The sequence below is a fragment of the Myotis nattereri genome (genome assembly GCF_964212035.1).
Source record: "Myotis nattereri genome assembly, chromosome: 19".
Lineage (NCBI taxonomy): Eukaryota > Metazoa > Chordata > Mammalia > Chiroptera > Vespertilionidae > Myotis > Myotis nattereri.
Window position 1 is genome coordinate 11,178,442 of NC_138095.1, and position 14,847 is coordinate 11,193,288.

At 45.2% G+C, this 14,847-nt stretch overlaps 2 protein-coding genes across 3 annotated transcripts in view; one reads left to right on the plus strand and one right to left on the minus strand.

Moving 5' to 3' along the window:
* Window positions 1-14,847, minus strand: part of IFT81 (intraflagellar transport 81) — a 133,399-nt gene that overhangs the window by 74,083 nt on the left and 44,469 nt on the right. The window lies entirely within an intron of this gene.
* Window positions 8,060-14,847, plus strand: part of P2RX7 (purinergic receptor P2X 7) — a gene marked incomplete at both ends in the record, with an annotated part of 41,764 nt that continues 34,976 nt past the window's right edge. Inside the window, one exon of the mRNA XM_081113399.1 lies at window positions 8,060-8,178. Coding sequence (XP_080969525.1) covers window positions 8,060-8,178 — 119 coding nt within the window. The remainder of the gene's footprint in view (window positions 8,179-14,847) is intronic.

The following is a 14,847-nucleotide window of genomic DNA, read 5'->3' on the forward strand; positions in this document are numbered from 1 at the left end:
CACAATATTGAGGCACAAATAAGGAAACCGAGTTCAAAGAGGTTAAACTATTTGCCCAAGGGCACTTGGTGAAAGCTGGCATTCAGACTGTAACCTCCTGCTTGGTGTTAGTATATAAATAAGTTATGCTCTTCAGAACGTAAATATGATCAAGTATCTAGTAGCCTAGACCGCAGGCCTCCCCACACAGCAACCCTTCGACTCTCCTGTAAACCTTTTCCTCCCAGAGGCCTCAGGATTCAAAGTCCTCTTGATCTGGGTTTGAACCCCACATTTCTGAGCACTGCTATGAATATACCCTGACTGAGTATATTATTTCATTTAATTCTTGTGGGAACTGTTATGGGTTGGCTCAGTGAGACAGACCACCGACTCAGAATTTAAATTTAAGAGCCTTTATTAAGCTGGCCAGCTGACCACCCCCCACCCCCTCTGGGAAGGTTTGAAGCATGTGGCAGAGACCAAGGGTGCAGTATGATCCTTTATAGCAAAACAGTGTTAAAAAAAAAATACAAAGCATTTCATTAGCTGTTCCTTAGAAGTTCACAGAAAGTTCATAAGCACAAAGGGGAGGTAAACAGAGTCACACCTGGCTGGAGCATATCATAATACATTGTTTTTCTAAGACAATCTAGCAATTTTTCTCTGCCACGGTTCCTGACCCTAATACAATCAGTAACCCTTCTATCCCGCAGTCCCTCCCCGCAACACATTCAGTAAGTTTCTCATGTTTCATTTCCTCCCCCTAGCACAGGAACACTGTGAGGTAGGTAGGATTATCATCCCCACTTCATACATGAGCAAACTGTAGCTCTGAGAAGTTAAATGTCTTCCTCAAGGGCATGGGCAAGACCAGGGGTGGATAATTTGCTGACACTCTACGTGATATTGTCTTCAGGCCTTATTCTTCCCTGTTTGCAGACAGGAAAACAGCGTTACAGAGAAGTGAAAGTAACTTGTCTGAGGCCTTTGCATTCACTGTTCTCTCTGCAATGCTCTTCCCAGACATCCTGGTAACTGGCTCCCTCACCTTCTTAAGATCTTTACTTAAAAGGCCTCTTCTCAGAGAGGCCTTTTCTGACCACTCTATTTAAAAGTCCAATCTCCACTCTTCTATCTCAGTGACAAAAGAAAACAACCCAATTCAAAAGTGGGGAAAGGACTTAAATAGACATTTCTCTAAGAAGCTGAACAAATGGCCAATGAGCACATGAAAGAATGCTCAACACCCAATGATGTGCATTAGAGAAATGCAAATCAAAGCTCTGTGACATACTACTTCTTACCACTAGGATGCCTATTATTTACAAAACGGAAAATAACAAGTGTTGGCGAGGATGTGGAGAAATTGGAACCCTCATATGTTGCTGGCGGGAATGGAATATGATGCAGTCACTGTGGAAAACAGTTTGGCGTTTCCTCAAAAACTTCAACATATGACCCAGCAATTCCACTGAAACAACTGGAAACGGGAACTCAAATACTTGTATCAGAATGTTCATGGTAACATCTATATATATAAAAGCCTAATATGCAAAGTGTCCTCTTGGGAGTTCGACCAACTGGGAGTTCGATCACTTGCTATGATGTATGCTGACCACCAGGGGGCGACGCGGAACAAAGGAAGGCCTCGGCCGGCGGCCGGCAGCCAGCAGCCAGCAGCCGCTAGGGACCCTACCTGTGCATGAATTTCATGCACTGGGCCTCTAGTTATTCATAATAGACAAAGGTGGACCCAACCTGAGTGTCCATCGATTAATGAACAGCTATATAAAATGTGATAGCCCTAACCGATTTGGCTCAGTGGATAGAGCGTGGGCCTGCAGACTCAAGGGTCCCAGGTTCGATTCCGGTCAAGGGCATGTACCTTAGTTGTGGGCACATTCCCAGTAGGAGGTGTGCAGGAGGCAGCTGATCGATGTTTCTCTCTCATCGATGTTTCTGGCTCTCTATCCCTCTCTTCCTCTCTGTAAAAAATCAATAAAATATGTTTTTAAAAAAAGGAAAAAAAATAAAAAAATAAAATGTGATATATCCATACAAAGTATTATTCAGCCATAAGAAAGAATAAAATACTGACATATACTAAAATGTGATGAGCCTTGAAAACATTGTACAAATTGAAAGAAGCCTGTCACAAAAGACCACATAGTATAATTCCTTTTATGTGAAATGCCCAGAATAATTAAATCCACAAAGACAGAAAAAAAAAAAAATGGTGGTTACCAGGGGCTGGTGAATCCATAGAGACAGAAAGCAGATTGATGGTTGCCAGGGGCTGTAGGGAAGGAGGGAGTGACTGCTAATAGGCACAGGGTTTCCTTTTAAGGTGATAAAATGTTTTGGAACTAGAAAGAGGTGGGGATTGCATGGCATTGTGAATGTACTAAATGCCACTGAATTCTACATTTACCAATGGTTAATTTTATGTTATGTGAGTTTCACCTCAATTTAACCACTATGTTCAACCCCAAACACATCTGATCTTCCTTCCTTGCTTGATTTTTCCCCATAGGGGGCACAGCCCTCTCACATTCTATATATCTGACTTGTCTTTTATTTGTCCTGTTTCTTTAGAATATGAGCTCCAAGGGGGAAAGAATTTTGGTCTTTTTTGTCAACTCACATATCCCCAGAATCCCTGGCACTCAATAAATAGTTGTTAAATAAACAAATTAGGCCTGACTGGCATGGCTCAGTGATTGAGCGTCGACCTATGAATCAGGAGGTCATGATTTGATTCCCAGTCAGGGCACATGCTGGATTTGTGGGCTCCATCTTTCCTCCTTCTTCCTCTCTGAAAACAATAAAAATTAGATTAAAAAATAAACGAATTAGGAAGAATATGGTAATGAAGCAGAGTCCTGCCCCAGGGAAGGGTGCTTTCGGGAGAAGGAGGAACACATGTGTAGTTTTGCTTACAGTTTCAGGCACAAATATAGAAGACCACAATACACACAGTTCATGCCAACAATTACACATTCTCAAACTATTTGAACCACTTGGCAGGGCCTGGTGGGCCCCTGGTGTGGAGGTGGGAGGCGGGTCCTGCAGGTGGGAAGGCCCCGGGCCCCTGTCATAATCTCAGTCACCTAGACTGCTGCAACAACACCTCCATGGCCTTTCAGTCTCAACACCACCCTGGAATTCCTGTTTTCCCTGTTGGCTTTCTTCTCCTGATCACCATAGCAACTGTTTTGAATCTTATTCACACTTATCAAACCTCCCTCTGCGTTTCCTTTCTCTGTCTTCGGGCACCTCTGCTTCCTATTTCGCACAGAAAATAGGTGCCATCTGACTGAGCCCGTCCTATCCTTCCTCCCTTACCTGCAACTACGCTCACCTTTGCCTCTGTCCCACGTATCTTATCAGCAGCGCAGTCTGTAGAATTGTCTACACTGGTGGGAATGTTCTCCATCTTCACTGTCTATTATGGGAGCCATTAGTCACACCTGGATATTGAGCTTTTGAAATAGGATATGACTGCAGAACTGAATCTTAAATTTCATTTAACTTTACTTTTTATTTATTTATTTTTTAAATATATTTTATTGATTTTTTACAGAGCGGAAGGGAGAGGGATAGTTAGAAACATCGATGAGAGAGAAACATCGATCAGCTGCCTCCTGCACACTCCCCACTGGGGATATGCCCGCAACCAAGGTACATGCCCTTGACCGGAATCGAACCTGGGACCCTTGAGTCCGAAGGTCGATGCTCTATCCACTGAGCCAAACTGGTTAGGGCTTAACTTTAAATAAATTATTTATTTTTATTGTTTTAAATATATTTTTTATTGATTTCAGAGAGAGGAAGGGAGAGGAAGGAAGAGATAGAAACATCAATGATGAGAGAGAATCATTGATCGGCTGCCTCCTGCACGCCCCACACTGGGGATCAAGCCTGGGAATCTAATTGTGACTTTCTGGTTCATAGATCGACACTCAACCCCTGAGCCACACCGGCTGGGCTAAGCTTAAATAATTTAAATAGCCACATGTGGGTAGTGGTCGTCCCATTAGACAGCACTGGTTTGGTGTAACTCAAAGAAAACGGTTTTGGCTAGCAGGGCACTGGGCATTCTCCTAACCCTGCGACACGCCGAAGCAGCAGACGCATTTATTGTAAGGATTCTGAGTTAGGTGATGAGAAGGAAGGGAGAGAGGGTGAGCAAGACACGTTCCTGAGAAAGTGCCATGGAGAAAGATAAAGAGACCTCATTTTGACAGGCTTTTTAAAGTAGCTCCAGTTCCCAAGAAAGAAAGAAACCACCGTGAATCTTGGCTGAAACACTGTCCTCCTGAAGGAGAGTCAGTCTGGCATCGTTGTATCATCGCTGCAAATCCAAACTGGTACTGACACCAACAGGAGTTTTCGTGGGAGAAAGAACCAAACGCCAGCCAGGTGAGAGTATGGCGTTGTCAGTTATTGCAAAGAGCATCCGGTTACCTTTGTTGCCATTTTTCACTAAAATGCAAAATGGGTGCCACATGAACAGAAAGATGACTTGAACGTCCCTTTTTGTGTAACTGATTCTGCTCACATTTGATGATTCTATCTCATTTCAGTTACACATCTTTTTTTTTTTTTTTTTTTAAGGGAAGGGGAGAGACAGAGAGAGAAAGAAACATCAATGTAAGCAAGACACATCGATTGGTTGCCTCCCACACGCACCCCGATTGGGGTTGGGGATCGAGCCTGCAACTGAGGTACGTGCCCTTGGCCGGAATCAAACCCAGAACCCTTCAGTCCATGGGCCAATGCTCTATCCCAGCCATGGGCAAACTACGGCCCGCAGGCTGGATCCGGCCCGTTTGGAATGAATAAAACTCAAAAAAAAAAAAAAGACCGTACCCTTTTATGTAATGATGTTTACTTTGAATTTATATTAGTTCACACAAACACTCCATCCATGCTTTTGTTCCGGCCCTCCGGTCCAGTTTAAGAACCTATTGTGGCCCTCGAGTCAAAAAGTTTGCCCACCCCTGCTCTAACCACTGAGCCAATCTGACTTTGGCGTTACACATCTTTTTAAACATGAAAAGTTAGGATAACACACCCCCTCCCTCCACTGACCTCCTCTAAATGGCTAGCCAATTGCTATGAGAACCTATTTTGAGCAATTCCTTTCTCCCCTGATTTTAAATGTCTTTATCACATGCTAAGTTCCCACTTGTCTTTGTGTTTAATGCTCGACTCTATCCTGTTCCGCTCATTTATAGTCCGCTCACTAGCGGCCTTTAATTACACAGCTTTGTAATAGCTCTTAATATCGCCTTGGCCTCTGGTTATTTGTGAATCATTGGCTTTTGTCCTGGTTTCCTCTCCTTCCCGGAGGCCTCTGCGTAGTCTCCTTGGTGTTGGCGTCCTTCAGGGATCTGCCCTCAGCCTTGCTCCAGGCCACTATGCCCTCTCCCTGGGCAGACCTCCCGCCTCCACTCTTGCCCCTTCTATCCATTTTCCAAGGTGCAACTGGAGTGATTTTACTAAAGTGAAAATGAGATCATGCTGTGCCTCTGCTTATAAACCTGCCTATTGCTCTTGGGACAAAGTCCGGACTCATAACCACAGCACAGGGGGCTGAAATATACTGGGTTTCCTCAAAGCACACCCTGAGACAAGAATGCTGGCGAGTAGTTCAATTGGGAGATTGAGGGCCAGGAAGGGGAGTCGGGAAGTGGGACAGGGAAGGCAAGTCAATACAGGAAGCATTCAAGAGCAGGTCTGTAACAAGAAACACATACACACACACAACCTTCACCCAAGTCCTCACATTTCCCCCATTCCATTCATGATCTCACTTCCTACTTCACAAAAAAAAACAGAGACCACCAATCTTGATGTTTCTCTTTGAACATCTTTGGGGGGTTGTTGTTGTTTTGTTAAGCATTACCCGAGGGTATTTTTTTTATTGTTTTTTAGAGAGTGTGTAAGGGAGGGGAAGAAACAGACAAACATCAATGTGAAAGAGACACATCGATAGGTTGCCTCCCACATGCGCCTTGATCAGAATCAAACCTGTAACCCTTCATTCTACAGGCCGACACCTAACCACTGAGCAAACTGGCTAGGGCTCTTTGAACATCTTTGAATGGCTCAAATGTTTCCACCTTAACTACCCCGCTCAATCTTTCCTTGACTCTATGTCCCCCATTAAAAACCACCCTGAGACCTAGCTGGTTTGGCTCAGTGGATAGAGCGTTGGCCTGTGGACTGAAGGGTCCCAGGTTTGATTCCAGTCAAGGGCACATGCCTGGGTTGCGGGCTCGATCCCCAGGAGGGGGTGTGCAGGAGGCAGGCAGTCAATGATTCTCTCATCATTGATGTTTCTATCTCTCCCTCTTCCTCTCCCTTCCTCTCTGAAATCAATAGAAAAATGTATTTTAAAAAAAACACAAAAAAACAACCCACCCTGACCTCCCTGCCCTCGTGGCTAAGCAGTCCTCATCTGCTCCTCCAAGGCCCTCTCATCAGTCCTTCCCTGCGCGATTGCTTTGGGGGAAGGTGTTTCATTGCCAAGATGTGATTTGAAGTGTCTTTGAGTATTAAGGTCTGGTGATTCTGCACAGGTGGGGATCTCAGAAAGGCTTGGTCTGGATATAGAGATATTTAAAGATCTATCAGTAATTTTTTTAAAGTAGTGCCTGCTGGTGTGATCAAATAATTGAATCGGTACCCCCTCCCCTGGGAATTGACCTTGAGCCCACTTCACAATGGACATTCTGCTTGCTTAGACCACATTCCACCTGCTTAGACCACATTCCACCTGCTAAGACCATTATCTCTCCCCTCCAGAGTTTCCCAGAATCCCAACCTGCACAGAGAATTCTCCTCCCAGAAAAAGCCCGCCTAGAGTCCTTTAAAACACCCTGATTCCCAGTCTTTGGGTGCTGGCACCATTTGGGGCTCAGCCCACCTGGGTTTCCAGATGACCTTTACCCCTTTTGGCCTCGTGCATTCCTCCTTCGGCGACCCTAACAGCGCCTGCATACAGAAGAGAAAACTTCACAGAAGTGGCCTTCGTGTGCACTCAGCCCAGAGCTTCAGATGAAGGATCCTTGGAGCATTTGAAATCTTAGCTTTATTGCTTCTGAGGAAACAGGGCCCTGGGTCCACTTTAAAACCCAGATCTGAAGTTGACCATTTTATACAAAACCTGCTTTGCTTTGAACCTGCCAAAATTTGCTTGCATTGAAATTTAAGCTAAACTCCACCAGAATCATAAAAAAACTCTGTCCCTTTGCTTGGGACATGGCTCCTCTGGCATGTGTTCGCCCTCATTGAGGGGTCAAATCCTAGCTTTGTTGCATGGCTAGTTTGTTCCTGGGAGTCTTAGGCTGCTGGGCCTAAGTCCTGGACGAACCTCCCAGGGCACAGAGCAGGATAGAGAGAGGATCCAGACAGAGGGTCATGCAGGAAATATTCAGCATAGAAATAAAGTCCACCCTTCCCTCCCCACTACCCAGCACATCTGATTCCCCATTATCTACAGACAGGAGTGTTGTGAGGAAGTGTGTGGGGGGTGAGGGCGGAAGGGGAGGCAGAGACCTTCGTTCACCCAGTGTTCATACACATCTGGGGCTGAATAAAGGGCTGCAGAAAATGAATCAGTCAGTCTCTGAGTGGCTCTTGAGGCCATGGAAAGATCTAGGTCCTTTTACTAAGGCACAATGAAAGCACTGGGTCTCCTGACATTTGAAGGGCTGCCCCTTCCCCCCAAATGAAATGAGTCAAAAAAGTGAAGGGAACAGGGGGAAGGGCAGAATTCTTAAAAAAAAAAACAACCACCCTTCCTTTGAACACCATCATTGTGCGAGCATGTGAGGGAGGCCAGCGGGGGCGGGGTCAGCTGCGAGGCAGGCCTATAGGATTTGTCTTCCCTTGTTTATCCCCCAGCCACATCTGGGCAGCAGCCAGGGTCCGCCCCCATTGTGTCATCATTGGAGGAGCTCAAACTTAAAGGCTCCAGTTTAAATTCAGGGCGTTTCGTTTTCTCTTACTGGTGGGCCTGCTGTGACTGTTCTGGAGCCAGCTCCAAGACGAGAGTGAGCCTCTCACCATGCCAGCCTGCTGCGATGATATGCTCCTGTATGAGACCAACAAAGTCATCCAGATCCAGAACACGAGCTATGGCACCATTAAGTGGTTCTTCCACATGATTGTCTTTTCCTATGTTAGGTAAGTGGGGTGTGGAGATGACCCCAGATCTCTGCAGTGGTTGCCCGCAGCTTCTGGTGCACATCCTGAGTTCTATGTGGTTTTAAAACCCGAGATGTGTCTCACAGCAAGCTGGTGGAGAAGTGTGTGTGTGTGTGTGTGTGTGTGTGTGTGTGTGTGTGTGTGTTGAAGTGGGGGGAGGGGGGTGGCGGCCAGCAAGCAGCAGACAGGAGGAAGCTGTGCCAGTTTGCTACAGAAAGAAGCTTGGGAGGCAAGTGTGACACTCTGGTTCTATCCCAGGCTTGCTGGGGCAAAATGAGTGGGGCATGCCTGGGAAAGGTGGGAAGACACAGGGCAACGCCCTTGATTTCCAGGGAGAAGGCCATGAATCGGGGTGCAAGTAGTGATGCTGCTGGTATCTGAGTCATCACTGCTTAGGGGCAGGAATAGGATCAGACTTGTAAATACTTTAGATCTTCTCCATGGTTAGGAAGGCTCCCCATGCTCTTTTTTTTTTCGGTTACAGTTCATCTATATTAATAAAAGGATAAGATGCTAATTAGACCAGGAGACCTTCTGGGAGACATTCCGGACGTCCTTCCGGACAAAGCCATGGAGGCAGGGCCGAGGCAGAGGTGGTTAGGGGCGATCAGGCCAGGAGGGAAGAGCAGTTGGGGCGATCAGGCTGGCAGGGGGGGCAGTTGGGGCGAGAAGGCCAGCGGGGGGGGGGGGCAGTTGGGGGTGAGCAGGCTGGCAAGCAGAGTGGTTAGGGGCAATCAGGCAGGCAGACAGGTGAGCGATTAGGAGCCAGTGGTCCCAGATTGCAAGAGGGATGTCCGACTGCCAGTTTAGGCCTGACCCCAGCAGTAGGACATCCCCCCAGGGGTCCCAGATTGGAGAGGGTGCAGGCTGGACTGAGGGCCACCCCCCCCCGCATGAATTTCATGCACCAGGCCACTAGTTGAGATATAATTTGTACACTATACAATTCCCCCATTCAAAGTGTACAATTTCATAGTTTTTATCATATTCACAGAGTTGTGCAATCATCACCACGATTTTAGAATATTTTCATTACCTCAAGAGGAAATCCCACCTCCCTTAGTTACATTCCCATTCCCCTGAAGCTTCAGGCACCCACTGGTCTGTTCTATGTCTCTATGGATTTGCCTATTCTGAACATTTCATATAAATGGAATCACACAGTATGGTCTTTTGTGTCTGGCTTCTCTCACTCAGCATCATGTTTTCAAGGTTCGTTCACATTGGGGCACGTATCAGTACTTCATTCTTTTTTATGGCTGCATAATATTCCACTGTATAGATCAGTAATGGCGAACCTATGACATGCGTGTCAGAGGTGACACGCAAACTCATTTTTTTGGTTGATTTTCCTTTGTTAAATGGCATTTAAATATATAAAATAAATATCAAAAAGATATGTCTTTGTTTTACTATGGTTGCAAATATCAAAAAATTTCTATATGTGACACGGCACCAGAGTTAAGTTAGGGTTTTTCAAAATGCTGACACGCCGAGCTCAAAAGGTTCGCCATCACTGGTATAGATGGACCACTTCGTGGTGGACATTTGGATTGTTTATCAATTTGGGGCTATTATGGATCATGCTGTTGTCCAGCTGATGTGGCTCAGTGGTTGAGTGTCAACCCATGAACCAAGAGGTCACTGGTTCGATTCCCAGTCAGGACACATGCCTGGGTTGTGGGCTCGATCCCCACTAGGGGGTGGGCAGGAGGCAGCCAATTGATGATGTTTCTCATCGACGTATCTCTCTCTCTATCCCTCTCCCTTCCTCTCTCTCTAAAATCAATAAAAACATATTTTTTAAAAATCATGCTGTTATGAGCATTTGTGTACAGATTTTTGCAAGAACATATGTTTGCATGAACAGTTTTCTTGGGTATGTAACTAACTATGAATGAAATTGGTGGATCACTTGGTAACTCTTTCAACCTTTTGCGGAACCAACCGTTTTTCACAGCAGCTGCACCATTTCACATGCCCACCATCAATATTTGTCCCAATTTCTCCACATCCTCATCTGACACTTGTTATTATCTGTCTTTTTGGATTGCGGGCATCCTAGTGGGATGTAAAGTGGTATCTCTTTGTGGTTTTGGTTCACATTTTCCTAATGGGTAATGTCCCCTTGCTCTTTGTGATGAAGAAGAAGAAGAAGATGATGATGATGATGATGATAACAACTCACGTCTGTCTGTACAGGGAGACAGTGTTATTTACCACCTAAGGGTTAGAGTCACTCAACCTCTCCAAGCCTCAGATTCTGCCTCTGTTCACAGAGTGGTTGTGATAATTAAATAGAAAAGGCATGCAAGCCCTTCTCAATGCCTGGCATAGGGTAGGAGCTCCTCAAATGTCAGCTCTTTTTCAAAAGAATCTTTTTTAATCTAATGGGTACCTTCATAATGCAGTACACCCTCTCCTCTGACTATCAAAGTAACCATGCCCTCACTTGGGGTTTGAGGTCTGAAAAGGTGGATTCAAAAATCCTTTAGCTCTTTGCATTTTCTTTTCTGTAAAATGGGGATGATGGTTGTTGTGAGAATTAAATGAGTTAATAAATGCAGAGCTGCTAGAAAAATACCTGGCATAAGGGAAGCCCTTACTAAGTGTGAATTCTTATTAATCCTAACTATTAGGATCATTATTATTTAATTCATGTGTTTACTATGCAACATTGAATAATAAACCCATACGCTAGAATTCTAAAATAAGACATTACTTATACAAGATATCATAGGACTGATGATAAAAAACATAGTAAAGTCTACAAAGATCATATTTCAGATCATTCCATGTAACAGATAATGTAACTTTCTGGTATGCTTGGGTCCAGCACGCAGTTTCTTAAAAACAGATCATTGTACATATGAGAAAGATTATTATGAGACCACCTTACAATGATAACTATTTTTCTTCCATATGGTGGACTCTTATTTTACATGCATTTAATTCCCTTAATTTCAGTTACACACGTTCCACCAGAGCATGGAGAGAGGGCACAATTAAAAGAGGGCAATGATTCGGTGACTGGTGCCTGGAGTAAGGGGGAGATGGATACTTGAGTTGGGATTCCCTCAGTCAGTCTCTGCTTCCACGTGCTTCTCACAGAGTGAGCATTTTGCTGTCCTACCTGTGGATCTAAATACACCTTTTCCACTCAACATGCCCCTTGAAATAAGCCAACTCCTTCACATTTGCCTTCCTTTAACTTCCCGCAAAACTGGAAAAACAACAACTTGTTCCAGGGCAGGAGGAAAGCCTGTGGCTATGCATTGTGCACAATGCAAGGGCCTAGCAAAGGCAATTTTAATGAGACACAATTTTTACCTTAAGTCCCCACTTTGGAAGATAACCCCACGTGAAATGCTTCCCTATTGTTTATATTTTAAAATATGAAATTGAGCCCTGACTGGTTTGGCTCCGTGGATAGAGCGTCGGCCTGCGGACTCAAGGGTCCCGGGTACGATTCCGGTCAAGGGCATGTACCTTGGTTGTGGGCACATACCCAGTTGGGGGTGTGCGGGAGGCAGCTGATCGATGTTTCTAGCTCTCTATCCCTCTCCCTTCTTCTCTGTAAAAAATCAATAAAGTATATTTTAAAAAAAATAAAATAAAATATGAAATTGAAGGAAAAATGCTGCCAGCTTTGCTTTTCCCCTCTGTGTTAATGGAAGACTTACATCTCTCTGAATGGTGTCCCATAGAACACAGCATGGACAATGCTGCCTTCAATTGTATTCTAAGGCTGCAAGTTGATGTAACTGCAAGTTGGCCATCTGTGAAATGGGTAGACTCATGGTGCCCCAGGGTTAAGGGATGTTGTATGCATCAAATAGGACTGGTGTGGACCACTGATGGAAGTCCAGACAGACTCAGGTAAAATTTGGGATATGCAGCAGCAGGTGGTGAGTTCTGGCTATAGGGTTCTGGGCTCAGTGGTTGTACATACTAGGGCCGAAAAGGCAAAGGGCCAGGATAACAAAGTAAGACAATGCATCAGTTATTGAAACTGGGGTACAAGACAGGGGCTAGCAATACTGGAAATAAGACTAGAGGCTGAGTCTGGCTGGCATAGCTCAGTGGTTGAGCATTAACCTATGAACTAGATCACAATTAGATTGCCTGTCAGGGCACATGCCTGGGTTGCAGGCTCCATCCCCAAAGGGAGGCAGCCGACCAATGATTCTCTCTCATCATTGATGTTTCTATCTCTCCCTCTCCCTTTCTCTCTGAAATCAATTAAAAAAAAAAAAAAGACAAGAGGCTGAGCAGCTTCTCATAGTCCCTCACAACCAAGTTCAGGTCTGGAGTCAAAGGCAGGGCCTGCAGCTTCAGGCAGGGTCACGTGGCTCCAGCTCCCAGGGTTGCAGCAGTATGTGGACAGGATGCTGAGTAGGTCTGTGCTAATCATATTGTTTGGATGTCTGACAGAAACCTACCTCAAGTTATCCAGCAAGCCACACAGGGGGATTTACTGTCAAGTAACTGGGCAGTGGAAGAGATGGAACTGTCCTCTGCCATGGATGGTCATAAAAGTTCAAACTGTGTTATCAGGGCTGGTTCTCTCTCCACATCTTGGATCTACTGGGTATTTCGTTTTCTTCTTGAATAGGCTATCTATATAGGAAGGTGGCATACCTCACATACTCCCCTTATAGCAACCAGAGGAACAAACAGGATTTCTTGATAGCTCTGCCAAGAAAGTCCCAGGAAAGACTCTGATTGGTTGAGCTTGAGTTACATATTCATCCCTAAACCAATCATGGGCCAACCCTGGGTCATGTGCTCACTCTTGTGGCAGGAAGTAGAGAGAGGGTAACAGAGCTGAATGAGCCGGACCTAACCACAGTCAATGGCTTTTCCTTAGGAAAAAAGAATTCTGTTGCCGGAAGAAATGGGAAAAGAAAGTGGTGGGTAGGGGCAGAGTGGGGAGAGACAGTAAAAAAACAAACATCCATTACAAAGTCTCAATGGATAATTATGATTTGAACAGTGCAATTATGGGGGGATTCCCATGTTATGGACTCCACTTCTTGATTATATGTCACAGCTTAATTTCCCAGCCTCTCTTGCAGCTAGGAGATAGGCATGAGACCCAAGTCCAAAACTTTTCAAGTATAAGAACTATGCAACACTTTAGTACGCAGGGAAAAACATCATGTGGTGGGCGCGAGCAGAATTCATCTTTAGGAATTTATGGGGACAGTACCAGTCTTGACCTAACCAATGGGGACCACGTTCCTGAACCCCATGCTTTAGAAATCCCGCTGTGGCACTCTGCTGGCTGCAAGCTTCCCCATGAAGTAAGAAGCCAGTTTCCTGCTGCTGCTTAAGGAATTCCTCCAAACTCAGTGGCATAAAACACCATCCACGTAGCAGCTCACAGTCCTGTAGGTTAGTGGTTTGGGCAATGGCTGGGTTCTCTGCTCAGAGACTCACAATGTTGAAATCAAACTGTGAGCTGGGTCGAGTTCTCACTTGGGACTCTGGGGGAGCTTTTTACTTCTAAGCTCATTCTTGTTGGTAAAATTCCAATTCCTTACAGTTACAGGACTGAGAGCTCTGTTTCCTGGCTGGCTGTCAGCCAGGGGCCACTCTTAAGATCCTGGAGGTCACCTTCATTCTTTGTGAATGTGGCCTTTTCCAGCTTCAAGCCAGTGATGACACAATAAATTGTTCTCATGCTTCAAGTCTCTGACTTCTCTTCTGAGACCAGCCAAAGAAAACACTCTGCTTTTAAAGGGCTCATGGGATTGAGTCTAGCCTACCCAGGTGTTCTTCCTATCTTAAGGTCAGCTGTGTAATAGAACCTAAACATGGAAGCATATCCATCATACTCAAAGCTCAGGGAGTTAGGCAGGGTTCATATACCAGGATACAGGAAACATTGGGGTCATCTTAGAGGTCTGCCTGCCACAGGGCCAGAATGTGCCCATTCAGAGCTGCACTCTCCCATCCCACCACACCCTGGGGATGCAGGACTGCAGAATTCTCTTCCCAAATGGCCCTGAACCTTTTCCCAGATTTATTCTCTTGAGAGAAGATTATAGCATCCATGGGCATGGGCAGGTGTACACAGGTGGAGGGAGTTTGGGCATGGAGGAGATAGGAATACAAATGTAGGGAGAGAGATCATTTAGGAGACTACAGGATAATCCAGGTGAGAGTTGATGGTGACCTGGCCTAAGGAAGTGCCAGTGGTAGAGATGTAGATGGATTTGAATAACATTAGGAAAATAAAACAATAGAATGTATGAGGGGGAGTGAGGGAAAGGATAAGTTAAGGAGTGTGCTATGTTTCAGGCTTGAGCAACTAATGGGTGGTGGAAGAATTTACTGGGGTAGGGAATATGGGAGAAAAAGCCCTTTTGGGGGTAGAAGATGAGTTCAGAACTGAAGGTTTGATGTGTCTGTGGGACACACAAATGTAGAGGCTCAGTGGGTAGTTAGATATATGAATCTAAAGCTAAAGATACAGATTTCTATATGGGGTAACCAGAAACATGGAAGTAACTGCAACTGACCAGCAAGAGAAAATGTAGATGAGAAGGCAAGAGGCTTAGAACAGATTCCCGAGGATAGGAATGCTAACCATTGGGAGCACAGACGTCCTGGTAGGATCTCAGCAGGGTGGTCATAGAGATA